This window comes from Nilaparvata lugens, chromosome 8, assembly GCF_014356525.2.
Source record: "Nilaparvata lugens isolate BPH chromosome 8, ASM1435652v1, whole genome shotgun sequence".
NCBI lineage: Eukaryota > Metazoa > Arthropoda > Insecta > Hemiptera > Delphacidae > Nilaparvata > Nilaparvata lugens.
The window spans coordinates 40,334,175-40,352,926 of NC_052511.1; the positions used below are offsets into that span (position 1 = coordinate 40,334,175).

Below are 18,752 nucleotides of genomic sequence, written 5' to 3' on the forward strand. Positions count from 1 at the left end.
TACAAAGTCTGTACTTCTGCTATAAACTGTGTTTTTTTGTAAAAATAAAATTAATAAATCATATTCAATGATCATAATATACGGTCCTATCAATATAAAGTGACGATCTTGTACTTATAGAACTTACCAAAATTTGAATCCTTATCATATTACGTAGGGTATCTGCAGAACTATATCTTCCAAAATAGTCTTTCTCTCATTCTACATATTGAACAATCCTTATAGTATGTCGGGCTTATTTAGGCGTGGATCTTGGTCTGTATGATGCAGGATGATGTAGATTGAAGAATTTAGCATTAAAAAGAACCGCACAGATCATTCTAATAGCATGATTCACTTGAAACTGTTAGCTTTCCCAACCATCAATGCTTCTGATTTAACCAATTACAACAGTTTAAATGAATCTCAATGCAGCAAAAATCTCGCATCTTTCGACCGAATCTAGCAAACATAAGAAATATTATTGCTTCAATTGAAGTGTGTACAGTGTATTTTCGAATATAACAAGCCTTGTGTTTGAATGGAGATAGGCCTATCGCCTATCCATACAGAAAACGTATTATGATTTTGTTTTGGGGGGCCCCTCTGGTACAATCTGAATAGCTTATTTGTATTTGTGGAAAATTATGATGATTTTTTGAAGAACTTCAATCCCATTTCATTCAGACCATATGAGAATTTCTTCTCAGTGGCCTCTTTGAAATCGCCTATCACCTTGTTGAATAAAGTGTTTTTAGAGTGTACCTCTAACAACATTCTGTAGTCCAGCAGGTACCGAGTGAAATCAGCAGACTTTTTAGGTGCTGGCTGTTGAATGCCTTCTTGTATGTAGCTCTGGTTTCCAACAGTTTGGTCCCGTTTGGGACAAGTGTTGCATGTCGGTGATGTGCTATTAATTGACTCGCATTTCCAGAATGAGTCTAGTTTCTCGAATAGCTCATATTCATAATTCTCTTTAAACGCTTCTATTTGGACACAAATCATTCCAATTCCATCCTCACCTCGATCCCCATCTTTTCCCTTACTTCCATGGGTTCCCATGCTGCCTGTTTCATTTCGAATTTCAATCTCAGATGAGTCTCCCAGCTCAAACAGATGCTTATCACCTGGGTATCCCCCAATACCTGCATGGCCGCCCAAACCCCCTGGAAGTCCTTCTTGTCCGCACTCACCATCTTTCAAGACTACTTGCATCTCTGTGCGGGTATTGAAATCCTCAGAATATGAATCTGTGCTGCACACAGATAAAGTGAAATTACTATCATTAGATCCTTCATTCAAACTATCTTCCAAATTTTCGGTTATAACTCCACTATCAAATTTGTGTATTGAATCTCCAATATCATATCCATTTGATCTCAAAAGCGTTTCAGCACTCCTACCATCGAAACCTTGATACCCTTTTCCTCCGTTTGATCCAGGTCCTCCTGTTCCACCGTTCAACTCAATGTACAATTTTTTTCCATTAAAAAACGTTAACCCAATTCCAAAGAAGCTACCTCCATTACTTCCTGGCAGTCCTGGTCTCCCAACAAATCCACTTTCACGATACAACCAGTACTTGAAGTCAAGAAGGTTGTCATCAATTGCAGATCCTGGCTGACCACTGAGCACAATTCTCCTCTGTCCAATCACCTGCCATCTGGGTGCTGCTACAAACATGTTCACTCCCCTTAAACTATCAATGGTGTCCTCATCTAAGAAAACTGTATCAACAGCTAGCAGAGCAATCTCTTTGACAGTCATGTTTGTACAGTAGGATCTCATCAAAATATCTGAGTTAATTTCTGAAAGAATCACATGAAAGCCTTTGACTGTTAGTTTCCCATGAACATCACAAGTAACAATATTCTTACTCAGGAGGGTTTTTGATATTGTTTCAACTTCTGATTGCTTCCTAGTGTTGGATAGTGCCTCAATGAACTGTTTGAAATCTGTGCTTCCTGTGGTATCCATAAACAGTGCCATCAAGCCATTGGTTGATGTCACACCCTCATGAAAGACTGTTGAGTAGACCTCAGATTTGTTTTTCTGTATATTGTAACTTGAGAGGCCCTCGATGAATTTGTTTAGATTTCTGTACCAATGTAGTTCGTCTTTGGTAACTTTGATAACCTGTCTTATTGGATGTGTCCAGGAAGATGGGATGAATACTGCACTTGTATTGACAAATTTTGATAACATTCTATCATATTTTTCCAAAACATGTATTCTCTCATTATAGTTGATTGGTAGAGGAATTCTCTGATCTGTTATGAAACCATAAATCTTTTCAAAAAGCTCATTGTAATTCCTTGTTTCATCAAGATTTTCTGATAATTGCTCCAATGCATCATATAAGGATTCCAACTCCGACAACACCTGATAGAAACTTTTGTAGTTTTGTACTTTTCCATCGAGAAATTCATTCAGCTTGTATGAAAGTTCGTTGATCTTACTCTTGTAAGTGTCACTTGTCAGTTTGAGAAGACATTCAAGGTACATTTTTGCTTCATTTGATAGAGTGAAATCAAAGTCATTCTGCTTCACCTCAACAAATTCCAAGTCCTCAATAATAGTTTTAGTGAGTGATTTTCTGTTCTTTTCAAGCAATGACATGTTGATAAGTGGTCCAGATTTGTATGGACGCCGGAAGACATTGATTCTTGTTGCTTTTCCATTTTCATCTCTGCTTTGCAGACTCTGTAGTAGTTTGATTATTTTCTGATAAAACTTTTCTTGGCCTTTCCCAATATCCTGATTGAGCTTCTCGGCTATGGATGATTCTGTATGATTCAAATATTCCATGATGCTCTCAATATGCATTTCTTCTGTTATCAATTCAGGTATTGCACTATCGCCATCATCTGCCATTTTGTAAACGAAAGGTATTTTGGTTGCAATAAGCACAATATGATTTTTATATCTATCAATATCAACCAAAACATCATTCAAATGATGAAGAGTTTTTATGAAGCTATCCTTTGATACTCCATACTGTAAAGAGCTGTACTTTTCAAGCAGCAGAATTTTAACCTTCTTGAAGTGACTAACTGTTGACTTCATGACATCCATGGAGACAATTTCATGTGCAGAACTTCTAGAGTCGTGGAATCCTGGTGAGTCACAGAAGTTGATGGTCGAATTGTAGTTGACGAATTCAGGGTAAAGTGTGAACGATTCAGTGGCTGATGTTCCAATTTTCTCCCCATCTTCCAAAATGTACTCACCGGTATCTGCTCGGACTTTTTTCGACTGTAGTTTGGGATTTTCAGTAAGGAACTGGACTAAACTGGTTTTTCCGCTGCCTGCTTTACCCAGTACCAGAACGGTTTCATCAGCTGACAAATCGTTTTGCGCCTGTAGTGCTTTTTCGCCATCTTTCAGCAACGTTGATGTCAGTGCAATCTGTTTCTGGATGTAGTCTGACTCTGCTTGGCAGTCCCAGTTATGTTTTTCGTCAGTTTCCTGAAAATTAAGATGATGAATCATGATTACTATAATAGATTCATTTATTTCAATTAATTTGTACATATAGTTGACTTTATAGGCCTAGAAACGATTCACTATCACTATATATATTAAAATAAGTACTTTCGTAACTAATGACAACCTGTGCATTCTTTATTATGTTAGATCAAATTTGGTGGGTTTTGTATCAAATCCAAGTATCAAAATTATCTTAACAGATTTAAAATTAAAATAATAGTATTTGTAATACTAGGAATACAAACGATTTGGATTAAAATTATTAACACTGGTTTATGAACAATATATTTGAACAGTTTCAGCAGCAGACTGCGTCCTTGAAATTCATGAGGGGGGATATTGGGGGGTCCCAAAAACGGTCAGCAGTGACTAGGTATTTTTGGGTTTTCATCTCATGGGTGGGGGAGAAGCTGAATTTTTTGGACTTGATCTGCTCTCTGTGGAAGCTTCTACTCTTGTGAAATTAGTGAATAACAAATTTGAGTTCAGCTGAACCGCTAGCTAAACCTCGAGATTCGCATGACGACGACGGGAGCGGGAGGATTTTTAACCCGTGCTGGTTGAATGGTTGTCATATGAATCGCAGTGGTCTGCTCCAAGGCATAAAGCTTATATAGAATAATATTTCTATATTATTATATTTATATAATATATTTCTATATTAACACTTTAACCGAAACACCGGTCTGTGAGACCAGAGGCAAAATTATTTGTTCTATAGTGGCAAAATTGTGACTCAAAAATTGCTGCCCGCTCTAATACCTTCTCCCCCACTATTCCTCAACATTCTCCAACAATTCTCGTCAGTCCCCAACCCACGGTTATCAAGTAAACATCAATCTATTGAAAACGTATCGGTCTCAGCTACTGGATCTTTCGTTTATTTTTTACCGGTCTAGAACCCCACACAGCACAGAAAGTTTCAGATACATATCAGTTATGTATCAATGATATGTAAAATATATTCCTTCTACTTTGTGGTTTAGGTCAGTTCTGACCATGTTTCGGTTAGAGTGTTGAAGCTTATATTAGAATAATAATTCTATTCATTTTAAAAGATTCAAAATTTAAAAAATCTAAAACACGTGAACTTTTAGAAAGTATAGAATTCAAATATTTTTCTGTGCAGCACAAATTTTGCATCTAGAAAACAAAAATCAACTACTCACATCAATTGTTGGTGATTCATTATGCTTTCTTGCTTTTTCCGTTGATGTGATTTCCAAAGGAGAATCTTTAGATGATGGATTCGCCAGTAATCTGATGTAAAATCTGACAAAGCATTTATTGGAACGGTTTCACTTGTTATTCGTTCCGCTACTACGTAGACTTCATGTCGTCATCATGTCTGTCTGTCTGCGCGCTGTGTCTTTTGTGCGTCTGCGCTGATCAGTGACGTCTCAATCGCGGTTTTTGCCACTGCTCTATCAGCTGGTTTTCTATACTTTTATTCGTATTTTTTCGTCGGATTGTTTGCCATTGCAATTTTAATATTTGTGCTATTCAATTTTTTGGAATTTAATCTTGTCTTTAGGCATCTTACCTTTTAGATATTTGTTACTTTTTCACCATTCGTTTGCGAGCGCTTTGCCTACGTTTCTAACACATCCGGCAGCTTGCCTTTTTCATTGTTGCTTGCAGCATCTCCGTGTCTTTTTCAATGGTGGATAGTCGATGGTGCATTTACGCCTTCAGTCTAAACCTTTCATCTGAATTCATCGGACTTACAGAACCTTTTTAAAGTGTGAATTATTCTTCAAATTAATTCGTTTGTTCTATTCTTCAGTGTGATTCAATTATTCATCGAGTTCTTCACACAGTTACTCTGTTAAAATTGGATAAACTTTGTCTAAAATTGCAACCTCGTGTGAGCGTTTCATCGCTATTCATTTGATCTACAGAACCTTTCTAAAGTGTGAATTATTCTTCAGATTAATTCGATTGTTCTATTCTTCAGTGTGATTCAATTATTTATCGAGTTCTTCACTCAGTTACTCTGTTAAAATTGGATAAACTTTGTCTAAATTTACAACCTCGTGTAAGCTTCAGTTGCCATTTTTCTACAATTGGCTTCACTTCGTGAACCTCAAACTTTCAAGTGCATCATCTCTACTGTTTGGAAATCAATCCAAAAATTCCACAATTTGAAGATCGGATTATTCGTTTGGAATTCTACTCGCTCCAGCCTACTTTTCCATTGGGGGATTCGCCTGCTGTAGTGGACGTTTCCATGCTTGTCATCGCATGGCCTGATCACTTCATCGCTTGCTGATGTCCTGTTCCTGTTGGTATTGCGGAGTCGTTGCCTGTCTGCCTGGCCGCATCTCCTCTTCAAAATTTCATTCAGGTTATGTAAATCTTTCTTTTCAATTTTCATTTACGTATGCATCATTATTGTTTTATTAATGTCTATCTTGACATTCAACTCATTGAGGCCACTGACGCCTACTTATTATTTTATTAATGTCTATCTTGACATTCAACTCATTGAGGCCACTGATGCCTACTTATTATTTGATTAATGTCTATCTTGACATGCAATTCACTAAGGCCACCGACGCCTATTAATTCATTGTATTTAACAGTTACCCTTGACTTCACAAGTGATTTCCTGAGGCCACTGACGCCTACTTATTATTTTATTAATGTCTATCTTGACATTCAACTCATTGAGGCCACTGACGCCTATATAATTGTATTCAATTGTAGCAATTATTCTTTGTATTTAACAGCTACCCTTGGCTTCACAAGTGATTTTCTGAGGCCACTGACGCCTATATAATTGTATTCAATTGTAGCAATTATTCTTTGTATTTAACAGCTACCCTTGGCTTCACAAGTGTTTTTCTGAGGCTACTGACGCCTATATAATTGTATTCAATAGTTGCAACTATTAATTCTCTGGATTTGACAGCTACCCTTGGCTTTACAAGTGTTTTCCTGAGGCCACTGTCACCTATTACTCGTTCTAATTAATGTCTATCTTGACATTCAACTCATTGAGGCCACTGACGCCTACTAATTGTTTTATTAATGTCTATCTTGACAATCAACTCACTGAGGCCACTGACGCCTAATTATTATTTTATTAATGTCTATCTTGACATTCAACTCACTGAGGCCACTGACGCCTACCGTACTTATTTATTTGATTAATGTCTATCTTGACATGCAATTCACTAAGGCCACCGACGCCTATTAATTCATTGTATTTAACAGTTACCCTTGACTTCACAAGTGATTTTCTGAGGCCACTGACGCCTACTAATTGTTTTATTAATGTCTATCTTGACATTCAACTTTCTGAGGCCACTGACGCCTACTTATTATTTGATTAATGTCTATCTTGACATGCAATTCACTAAGGCCACCGACGCCTATTAATTCATTGTATTTAACAGTTACCCTTGACTTCACAAGTGATTTTCTGAGGCCACTGACGCCTATATAATTGTATTCAATTGTAGCAATTATTCTTTGGATTTAACAGTTACCCTTGACTTCACAAGTGATTTTCTAAGGCCACTGACGCCTATATAATTGTATTCAATAGTAGCAACTATTAATTCTCTGGATTTGACAGCTACCCTTGGCTTTACAAGTGATTTCCTGAGGCCACTGTCGCCTATTACTCGTTCTAATTAATGTCTATCTTGACATTCAACTCATTGAGGCCACTGACGCCTACTAATTGTCGCCTATTAATTATTTAGTTAATGTCTATCTTGACATTCATTTCACTGAGGCCATCGACGCCTATTTATTTATTGGATTTGACAGCTACCCTTGGCTTTACAAGTGATTCATTGAAGGCCACTGTCGCCTATTACTCGTTCTAATTGATGTCTGTCTTGACATTCAATTCATTGAAGGCCCATGTCGCCTATATTTACCTGGATAATCTTCATTATATTTATTAGCTACCCTTAGCTTTTAAGTGTTATTCTAAGGCCAGTGACGCCTATTAATTTATTATTTGGTCGAAGTCTATTTTGACATTCAAATCACTGAAGGCCTATGCCACATATATTTTTTATGTATGTTATTTGCTGAGCATTTTTTTTACAGCTTATTGTCATTTTTAATCATTATTATTGTACCTTAGTAATAACTTTCATTATTGCACTCAATTTATTCATTTCAGGTATCATTATTAATACCTTTGCATTTATTGCAATATCATTAATACCAATATCATTAATAATTTAATATCATTAATACCTTTGCAGTTATTGTCAGACCTTAATGGTCATTAATGTCATTGACCTAATTTCTTTTAAATTTTGTAGTTCCCTACATTATTTCACATGTTGTAATTTTCCCAAGATTTGACTCATTGTTTTTTGTATGCGGCCATCTGCCTATTATTATTTAAAGATTCAAAGACTTAACCTACTTACAATTGTTTTTTTATGTGGCCATCTGCCTATTATTATTTTATTGATCTCAAGATATTTGATTCAATGTTTGTATGTGGCCACCTGCCTATCATTATTTTATTGATCCCAAGATACTTGACACAATTGTTTTTGTATGTGGCCATCTGCCTACTATTATCATCTTATTATTATTAAATCTTATATTGTTGATTCATTTAGTCTTTTATTGGCGTACTTACCACACTTCAAGCTATCAGTATTTTTATGCACAGAATTCAAAGATTTATTTGTAGGTATTTATACCAACTATAATCCACAGTCCACTGCCCTGCCCTTGGATTCTGTCATAAAAATTGGTCCTCCTGCCCGTCATCTTTGACCCAGTTTGCCTAGGATAATTGTTAATTTTTATTACCCATTTCTTGGTCCATTGAACCTTGGGGTTTCAGTGACCGTGTGCCTAATAGTCTAGCTTGACCCCAATGATTAGGTCCCACTCTAGAGTATATTTTATTTCATTGTACCTTTGTATGTTTATATTGTTTAATATTAAACATTCACACACTTGTTTCAAATTTTCAGTACTGGCTGCAACTCAAAGCACGCTGCGACATGTATGCACCAGCTATCAACTATCTCGTACCCTGAGAGACTGAACCGCACTGAACTGGTCACAGACGGCTATTGCGCATTGAGAAAGCAACACACGGCAAACTACACCGCCTTGCGAGCTCGCTACTTGACTCGCCGCACAGCAAGCTTGATACAACTTGCCTCAAACGCACAGGCGTGCCTCTCTGCGTACTGGACCAGCGCCCAAGGTTGCTTATTGGCGCAGCAATCGCATTGCTACAGTGCACTAGTGTCATTCACTCAGGTTTTTCTGTTAACTTTTAAGCATGTCTGATCATGAGGAAGATTCACTTCCTGAGCCTTCTGCTCTTTTCAATACAAGAGACAATTTACACCAGGAAATAGATTGGTTCATAACCAGCTATAACGATTATGTTGTGGACACTGAAGCCACTTATTATCAACTATTGACTGTAAAAAACGAACTAGGTTCACTTAGAATTAAGTATGATAAGATACATCAACAATTATCGAATTCAGAGTTGCAAGCACAGGACACTTCAACTCATTTTGAGATACTCAATAAGTTTATCTCCATTACCTCTAAGGCAAACGCTGCATTAACTGCCTTTGAAAGCAGACAACGCAACAAATGAGGCCACTGCTGGTGCTTCCCAGTGGCCAACATCTCAAAACGCACCTTTGGCAAATTTTCAGTTGCCTCAGATACCGCTTCCACGCTTCAATGGGGAGCTTTCAAAATGGCAAGCATTCTCAAGTGCTTTTACTAATATTATTGGTAATCAAGATAACATTAATGATTCATTGAAATTTTTCTATCTTCAGGCACGGCCCTAGGGACTTTGCCGCCCTGGGCGAAATCAGCAAACGCCGCCCTCCCCCACCGCCAGGTATCCCGTCTAATAATTGTTTACTTAAAAATTTGCCGGAAGGTTATCAGCTGTTCAAGTTAAAAATGACATTTGAACAAATATTTGACAAATATAAATATTGAGGAATAAGTGCAGGCAACGAATGCTCAAATAAAAGGTATGGAGGGAAAAGTTTTGGAACACAATTTTCAACTCTACAGCTCTTTTAAGGATGTTAAGAGGATTAATATATCAAAAATCCTCACCCTTACCCCAGGGGTGGGGGTAGTTTGAAAGTACCATTTTTTCATTTTTCTCATATATTTCGGAAACTATGCATCTTATGAACATTTGTACACTGTACAAAATTGAAGCTCACAAAATTACCAACAAGTTTTGTTCTCTACATTTTTTTCATATCTCAAAGTAGTCATATCTCAGAAGTTCAGTTTTAGTGTTGAGAGTAAAAGTTTTGTTTGGTAGAGGATTTCGATAAATCTGATACTTTTTGAGATATATATGTTCTAAGGTGATGCTACTAAAACTGCTGCAACAGTCGTAGGGAAATGCGTAAAATAGTGAAAATATACATCAAATTGAATATAATTTGATGCTCCGTCAGCTTATAATCAGCAAGGATTCTTTTCATCAATCGTTCAAAAATTATAAGGCCGAAAAGATGAAAAAATTGGAGGCAGAAGTGTTTTTTCAAAAAATGTCTCACCTTCAAAAGCGGATATCTCAGAAAATGTAAGAGATATGAAAAAAAATGTAGAGAACAAAACTTGTTGGTAATTTTGTGAGCTTCAACCTTCAATTTTGTACAGTATACAAATGTCCATAAAATGCATAGTTTCCGAGATGTTTATGAGAAAAATTAAAAAATGGTACTTTCAAAACCACCTCCACTCCTTTAGCACATGAGGTAGGGGTGAGGACTTTTGATATGTTATCCTCTTACTATCCTTAAAAGAGCTCTTGAGTTGAAAATTGTGTTCCAAACATTTCACTATAATCTTAAATTGACTGGACTAGAACAGTAACACAAAATATCTGATTAAACTATTTTTACTTTCCTTGCCCTACTACCATAGGTAAGGAAAGTATTGCTTTCCAAAAAAAAATAATGTACCCCAATTTCAAGTTTTCTATACGTTTCAAGGTCCCCTGAGTCCAAAAACATGATTTTTGGGTGTTGGTCTGTGTGTATGTCTGTGAAAACGATAACTCCATTCCTAATTAACCGATTGACTTGAAATTTTAAACTTAAGGTCCTTATACCATGAGGACCCGACAATAAGAAATTCAATAAAATTCAATTCAGGATGGCGAAAAAATGGCGGATGATTTCTAAAAAACCATGTTTTTCACGGTTTTCTCGAAAACTGCTCTAACAATTTTCTTCAAATTTATACCATGGATAGCTATTTATAAGCCCAATCAACTGACATGAGTCTCATTTCTGGGAAAATTGTAGGAGCTCCGTAATATTCTTGAGAAAAATGGCGGATAGTTACTAAAAAACCATGTTTTTCACGATTTTCTCAAAAATGACTTGACTGATTTATTTCAAATTCATACCCTATATACTTATTTATCATCTCTATCAACTGGCATGAGTCTTTTTCCTGAGAATTTGATAGGGTCCACCCCATCCTTGAGAAATGGACTTTGTAAACTCCCTCTCATGCATGAGGTAGGTAGTTAGAGCAGTTTATTAAAATAACACATAGTCGAGATATTTCATCTGTAGAACAGCTGTTTTGACGACTTTTAAAAAATTATCGAATTTCACAATTTACACAAAGAAAAAAGTACTCTGAAAACAATTATATATACACACATATACAGTAGTCTGATCGTAGTTTCAAATATGTAGCCGCCAATCGTCATTATGTTATTTCTCTAAATTATAGTCGTTTAAGAATGAGGCTCCCATTTCAATGAGCGAGGAAAGTTGTGTGAGTGTACCACACCAGATTTTTATGTTAGGAACAGATATGGTACACAATAAGAAAACATAATTAAGACGGTTGTTCTAAATCAAGAGACTGCAACAGAGTTTTGGGCCGATTTAACTTGCTAAGTAATCAAAACTACAATTGCTAAAACACGAGTTTGTCCATCAAACTTGTTTAATTAAGTAGAACTCGTCTGACCTTTGCATAGAAAAATTCCTTCTCTAGTTCTTCAAGATCTAGGGACTGAGATATTTTTTCTTCGCTAGACCACTCAGACGTTCCTGGGACATTGTTGATCTTAGATATTTATGTCTTTATTAGCTTGAGTTTAGAAAAGCTTCTTATAAAATTTTACTATTCACATGAAATTTATTATTTATTTGCATTTAAAAATGTTCCGTTCCTTAAAATTTGCCGCCCCTAAAAATCTGCCGCCCTGTGCGGCCGCCCGGTCCGCCCACCCCTGGGGCCGGGCCTGTCTATCTTCGTCAATCACTCAGTGGTGAAGCTCTTGCTAGAGTGGAACACATTGAAGCTGACGAAATTGGTTTTCAGCTTGCATGGAACCTCTTAAGGGAGAGGTATGACAACAAGAGATTAATTGCTGCCAGGCACGTCACAGCAATTGAATCTCCGCCTACCATAAAGCGTAACTGTCCGCAATCATTACGGGCATTCATTGACTTTTGCAAGTCCCACATTACCGCGCTCGAAGCGCTTCAACTTGGAGTCCAAATCAAGGACTTGTTGTATATGCACAAAATGTTGTTGCAGTTGGATACTGCTACTGTTCGAGAATGGGAAAAGAGTGTTGGTATACACGACATTCCCACCATTGATAAATTTTGGAATTTTTTGGAATCACAATGCAAAATCATGGAAGCTGTTGCTTCAAGCTCAGCTAACCATCATCAAGGAAATGTACAGCAAAGTACATCCAACTCGGTTGGTGCTCATAGCAAGCCGAAGTTCAACCAAAATCAATCGAATGTTCAAGCTAGGATGCAGGTTACTACCTCTTCTATGTCACCTTGTAGTTTTTGTAATTCTGTTGGTCATTTTCCAAATCGTTGTAATGAATTATTGAAGTTACAGGTTACTGATCGTTGGAATGCTGTCCGTGACAAAAGGTTATGTTATAATTGCCTCAAGCCTTTCGCACCCAATCATGTTTGTTCTGACAAATCGTGTACACTTTGTGGCAAGAGTCACCACACTGTTCTTCACAGGTCGTATCCTCAATCACGGGACACTCAGCCTACTTCTAAGGATAAGGTAACTTCAAATCTTATTCATTCTCAATCTTTTGCTCCCTCCAAGGGTAAGAATGCTGTTTTGAATTCCGTCATGGTTCAGAATGCGGAAACAACTAAGCAAGCTGTTTCTCATGCAGAACAGCCTCAGAAGAACTCTCATGTCACGATGAGCTCTACTTCATCACTGTGTTTGCAACAGCAATCAACCGTCGCCTTGTTACCTACTGCTGAAGTTTTGGTTCAAACTTCTAGTGGGGAATTTATTAAAGCAACCGCGCTTTTAGACTCTTGCTCTGATTGTAATTTGATGTCAACTAGGTTGGCTGAAAAATTGTCACTTGTTACTTTGTATTCTGACACTTTGATTCATAGTGTAGGTGAGAATAAGACCAAATCATCTGTTTCTCATTCAGTTTGCTTGTCTTCAGCTGATCGTTCGTGGTCGGTTGTAGAAAATTGTATTGTAGTTGATAGCATATATCATCTAATGTTCCTAGTGTGAACATTGATCTTTCCAAAATTTCAATTCCTGTTGAACTCAAATTAGCGGATCCATTGTTTGATCAGCCTAAGCCTGTAGATCTGTTACTTGGTGCTGGCATATTTGCATCTGTTCTTCAGCCTGGTAAATTGTATCTAGCTCAAAACGCTCCCATCCTTCAGAAAACCAGTCTAGGTTGGGTCATATTTGGTTCTTGTAAAACTATTCGTCCTATTGCAGCACCTCATTCGTGCCTCCCCGCTTCACCTGTGGCCGCTCCCCGTAGGTCATGTCGAATTTTCTAACTTCAAATGATGTCTCTCATCAGTTAGAGAAATCAGTTCAGAAATCAGTTCAGGAAAACAGTTCTCAATCAGTTCAGGTATTAGCTACTATTTCTTCTCGTAATGATGTTATCTCAGGTATAATCAATAGTTGCTCCACCTATCACAAAATCGTTCGTACAACGGCGTATGTTCTACGGTTCATTCATAATTGTAGGAAACAAAATTCAGTCGCTCCGCGCTTTGGTCAATTAACTATCTCTGAAATTTCAAAAGCTGAAAATTGTATCTTCAAATCTATTCAAGAAGAAGCTTTCTCTGCCGAACTTAAGGCATTGCGTCAAAATCAGGAGCTATTGCCTAATAGTTCCATTAAAGCCTTGTCACCATTTGTTCATTCAGATTCTCTGCTCAGAGTTGGTGGACGTTTGCAAAACGCAAATGCTTCATTTGATTACAAACATCAAATATTGTTGCCCAGCAATCACAAATTCACTCGTGCATTGATTGTTGCTCACCATCGTCGTATAAGTCATGCTGGGGTGCAGGCCACCATGGCCAGTGTAAGACAACGATTTTGGTTTCCCTCCACCCATCGCACCATCAAAAGTGTATTGCGGCATTGCATATTGTGTTTTCGCTTTTCGGCTCTTCGCTCTGAGCAAATCATGGGTAGTTCACCAGCGGCCCGCGTTCAGGCTAATGTTCACTTTCATAATTGTGGTTTGGATTACGCCGGTCCTATTTCCATTTGTGTAGGCGGCCCCAAATCTCGTACTTTTTCTCCACCACTCTTCAGAAAAAAGACCCACTCCTCAACCACTCTTCAGAAAAAGGCAAATGGTTAAACAGTTGTGAAAATTTGAAGGTCGGTACGGTTGTCATCTTGAAGGATCCTGGTTCCGCGCAGTCCACTTGAAAGCTGGCACGCATTACTGAAGTTCATCCCGGTAAGGACGACAAGGTTCGAGTTGTCACTGTTCTCACTCCCTCCGGCACTTTTAAGAGGGCTATTTCGAGTTTAGCACCTCTTCCCATTGATGAGGATTCTAGTTAATCCCCTTGCTCTCATGGTTCATGTTGTATTTTCAGGTTTCATTGTTTTTTTTTCCCCTGGTTATCACATGGGGCCCAGTTTTCAATTTCCAATTGCCTTGCCAGATTTTACATATTTCTTACTTTTTCTTATTGTGCCATACCCCCGTATGACACAAGGGGCCCAGTTTATGTAAAATCTGACAAAGCATTTATTGGAACGGTTTCACTTGTTATTCGTTCCGCTACTACGTAGACTTCATGTCGTCATCATGTCTGTCTGTCTGCACGCTGTGTCTTTTGTGCGTCTGCGCTGATCAGTGATGTCTCAATCACGGTTTTTTGCCACTGCTCTATCAGCTGGTTTTCTATACTTTTATTCGTATTTTTTCGTCGGATTGTTTGCCATTGCAATTTTAATATTTGTGCTATTCAATTTTTTGGAATTTAATCTTGTCTTTAGGCATCTTACCTTTTAGATATTTGTTACTTTTTCACCATTTGTTTGCGAGCGCTTTGCCTACGTTTCTAACACATCCAGCAGCTTGCCTTTTTCATTGTTGCTTGCAGCGTCTCCGTGTCTTTTTCAATGGTGGATAGTCGATGGTGCATTTACGCCTTCGGTCTAAACCTTTCATCTGAATTCATTGGACTTACAGAACTTTTTTAAAGTGTGAATTATTCTTCAAATTAATTCGTTTGTTCTATTCTTCAGTGTGATTCAATTATTCATCGAGTTCTTCACTCAGTTACTCTGTTAAAATTGGATAAACTTTGTCTAAAATTGCAACCTCGTGTGAGCGTTTCATCGCTATTCATTTGATCTACAGAACCTTTTTAAAGTGTGAATTATTCTTCAGATTAATTCGTTTGTTCTATTCTTCAGTGTGATTCAATTATTTATCAAGTTCTTCACTCAGTTACTCTGTTAAAATTGGATAAACTTTGTCTAAATTTACAACCTCGTGTAAGCTTCAGTTGCCATTTTTCTACAATTGGCTTCACTTCGTGAACCTCAAACTTTCAAGTGCATCATCTCTACTGTTTGGAAATCAATCCAAAAATTCCACAATTTGAAGATCAGATTATTCGTTTGGAATTCTACTCGCTCCAGCCTACTTTTCCATTGGGGGATTCGCCTGCTGTAGTGGACGTTTCCATGCTTGTCATCGCATGGCCTGATCACTTCATCGCTTGCTGATGTCCTGTTCCTGTTGGTATTGCGGAGTCGTTGCCTGTCTGCCTGGCCGCATCTCCTCTTCAAAATTTCATTCAGGTTATGTAAATCTTTCTTTTCAATTTTCATTTACGTATGCATCATTATTGTTTTATTAATGTCTATCTTGACATTCAACTCATTGAGGCCACTGACGCCTACTTATTATTTGATTAATGTCTATCTTGACATGCAATTCACTAAGGCCACCGACGCCTATTAATTCATTGTATTTAACAGTTACCCTTGACTTCACAAGTGATTTCCTGAGGCCACTGACGCCTACTTATTATTTTATTAATGTCTATCTTGACATTCAACTCATTGAGGCCACTGACGCCTATATAATTGTATTCAATTGTAGCAATTATTCTTTGTATTTAACAGCTACCCTTGGCTTCACAAGTGATTTTCTGAGGCCACTGACGCCTATTAATTATTTAGTTAATGTCTATCTTGACATTCATTTCACTGAGGCCATCGACGCCTATTTATTTTATTGGATTTGACAGCTACCCTTGGCTTTACAAGTGATTCATTGAAGGCCACTGTCGCCTATTACTCGTTCTAATTGATGTCTGTCTTGACATTCAATTCATTGAAGGCCCATGTCGCCTATATTTACCTGGATAATCTTCATTATATTTATTAGCTACCCTTAGCTTTTAAGTGTTATTCTAAGGCCAGTGACGCCTATTAATTATTTGGTCGAAGTCTATTTTGACATTCAAATCACTGAAGGCCTATGCCACATATATTTTTTATGTATGTTATTTGCTGAGCATTTTTTTTACAGCTTATTGTCATTTTTAATCATTATTATTGTACCTTAGTAATAACTTTCATTATTGCACTCAATTTATTCATTTCAGGTATCATTATTAATACCTTTGCATTTATTGCAATATCATTAATACCAATATCATTAATAATTTAATATCATTTATACCTTTGCAGTTATTGTCAGACCTTAATGGTCATTAATGTCATTGACCTAATTTCTTTTTAAATTTTGTAGTTCTCTACATTATTTCACATGTTGTAATTTTCCCAAGATTTGACTCATTGTTTTTTGTATGCGGCCATCTGCCTATTATTATTTAAAGATTCAAAGACTTAACCTACTTACAATTGTTTTTGTATGTGGCCATCTGCCTATTATTATTTTATTGATCTCAAGATATTTGATTCAATGTTTGTATGTGGCCACCTGCCTATCATTATTTTATTGATCCCAAGATACTTGACACAATTGTTTTTGTATGTGGCCATCTGCCTACTATTATCATCTTATTATTATTAAATCTTATATTGTTGATTCATTTAGTCTTTTATTGGCGTACTTACCACACTTCAAGCTATCAGTATTTTTATGCACAGAATTCAAAGATTTATTTGTAGGTATTTATACCAACTATAATCCACAGTCCACTGCCCTGCCCTTGGATTCTGTCACTGAAAATGAATGACCCCAATTAAATTCATGACCTACTGATTTATTTATTTTGTTTTAATCTACGAATCAGAATTCCGGTTAGGAAAGCCGAAACATCTAAGACGTTGCACCCTTCAGTCTGCCTGGTCGAAGGTTCGAATCCTGCCGGTAGGCATGGACACATTTCATCATCTCATAATATAAATCATTCACGCCCAAGCAAGAAGTTCATGTAGGCATCATCCGCAATAAAAAAAATGAAAAAGGACAGTAGTCCACTTTCAGTATCTGTCATAAAAATATTTCGATCCGACTCGGAATTTGGAATTTGGAATGTGTAGGCCTAATGAATAGGATAAGCTATCTATAGAAAATGAAGAAGAATATTAAATATTATACTGATGTTGAAAAATTATTTTATCGTTACAACTTTTCAATAACATTCATATTCTTAATATACATGGCCTACTTTCTCAATAAGTTTTGTGTTTTTTCTCAACTACGGTACCATATTTTATTCTCTGTAGGTCTACATGCCTACAATAATAATATTCTTGATGAGCCTTACCTAAAAATCTGGTATGTTCTAATGTGTCTTCTAGGAATGCTCTAATTTATGAGTTGATTCACATAATATTAAAATTTAATGTACCGGTACGAATAAGAATTCAGTACATCAGAGTAATCGACTTATCTATAATAAAATTGGCTGTCTAAAGAATTTGGGAACATCTAGAATAGGAGATTTAGTTGAAAATAATATATTTGGAATCACCCTCGAAAACACAATCAAGACTCCATACAATTAAATTTCGTGCTATTTAAATGAATCTCAAATTTATCGATTAAAATAATAATTATTGAGTGAATTAACTATATATACGTACCTGCTGAAGTCTAGAATCTAAATATTTCTGGAGTTACTTGAAAAAACTATTTTGGTAGATATAGAATAAATTTAATTATTTTTCACAATTCAAAATAGTTTTCTTAAATTGAGTTTTTTGTTTTTTAATGCGAGATTAATTGTTTTCCTTGTCATTCGAATAATGATTAAAATCTTTTTATAATATTAGTATTATAACTTACCGATGGATTCCCACAATAAATAGAAAGGCGATTATATATGTTTGAAAAATTAACATTCTGTCTGTACAAAGAGCTGATTCTAGAATGACTTTGTCAGACAATAGAAGAGCAACAAGCAAAGATTATCAGCCAATTAAGTTGAGCTTATTGGACAGATTTTTTATTGATTTAAATATTCCAATCACTCTAATGAATGATTTTTAAATGTGGAAATGTGAATGCATATCCTCTCTCTGTTTGCTCTGTGATAGACTTGAAGAAATAATATTCATTAAATAATTGAACAATTATGATTATTATAGATTACTATACCGTATCGCCAAGAGCACAAATAAACATTCGAAGTTTTCTATCTTCAATTAAACAGTATTATTGAACAAAGGTCAAATTATTATCATTCATGTCTCGTTTGGACATTGTATTCTTTGTATCAATAAAAGAAAATTCTATTCATTTTTAGAGATGAAGCATATTCTTATCACTAGGATTTTTTATTTCTATATTTTTTCTGTGCTTCTCTTTGTAGTTCCATCACAAATTGTCGGACTAATATTGAATTTTGTGATAGTATTGAAATTTTAATGCGAATAGGCATCTTGATAGCTTCTAAAATCGATCTGAGAATATTAAAACAGTGAAATCAAAAATGATAAATAATTGATAACAAACCTCTGTTTGCGGCTAAGGTATAGGGTCGCGGTGA

At 36.4% G+C, this 18,752-nt stretch overlaps 1 protein-coding gene across 1 annotated transcript; it reads right to left on the minus strand.

The window, feature by feature from the left end:
• Positions 1 to 31: 31 nt before the first annotated feature.
• On the minus strand, positions 32 to 18,264 carry LOC111049362. The gene is made up of 3 exons (XM_022335408.2): positions 18,050 to 18,264; positions 4,638 to 4,728; positions 32 to 3,447 (listed from the first exon to the last, which is right to left on the minus strand). Exons 1-3 carry the CDS (start codon positions 18,103 to 18,105, stop codon positions 625 to 627), a joined length of 2,970 nt encoding a protein of 989 aa, XP_022191100.2. The 5' UTR covers positions 18,106 to 18,264; the 3' UTR covers positions 32 to 624.
• Between the last annotated feature and the right edge of the window lie 488 nt (positions 18,265 to 18,752).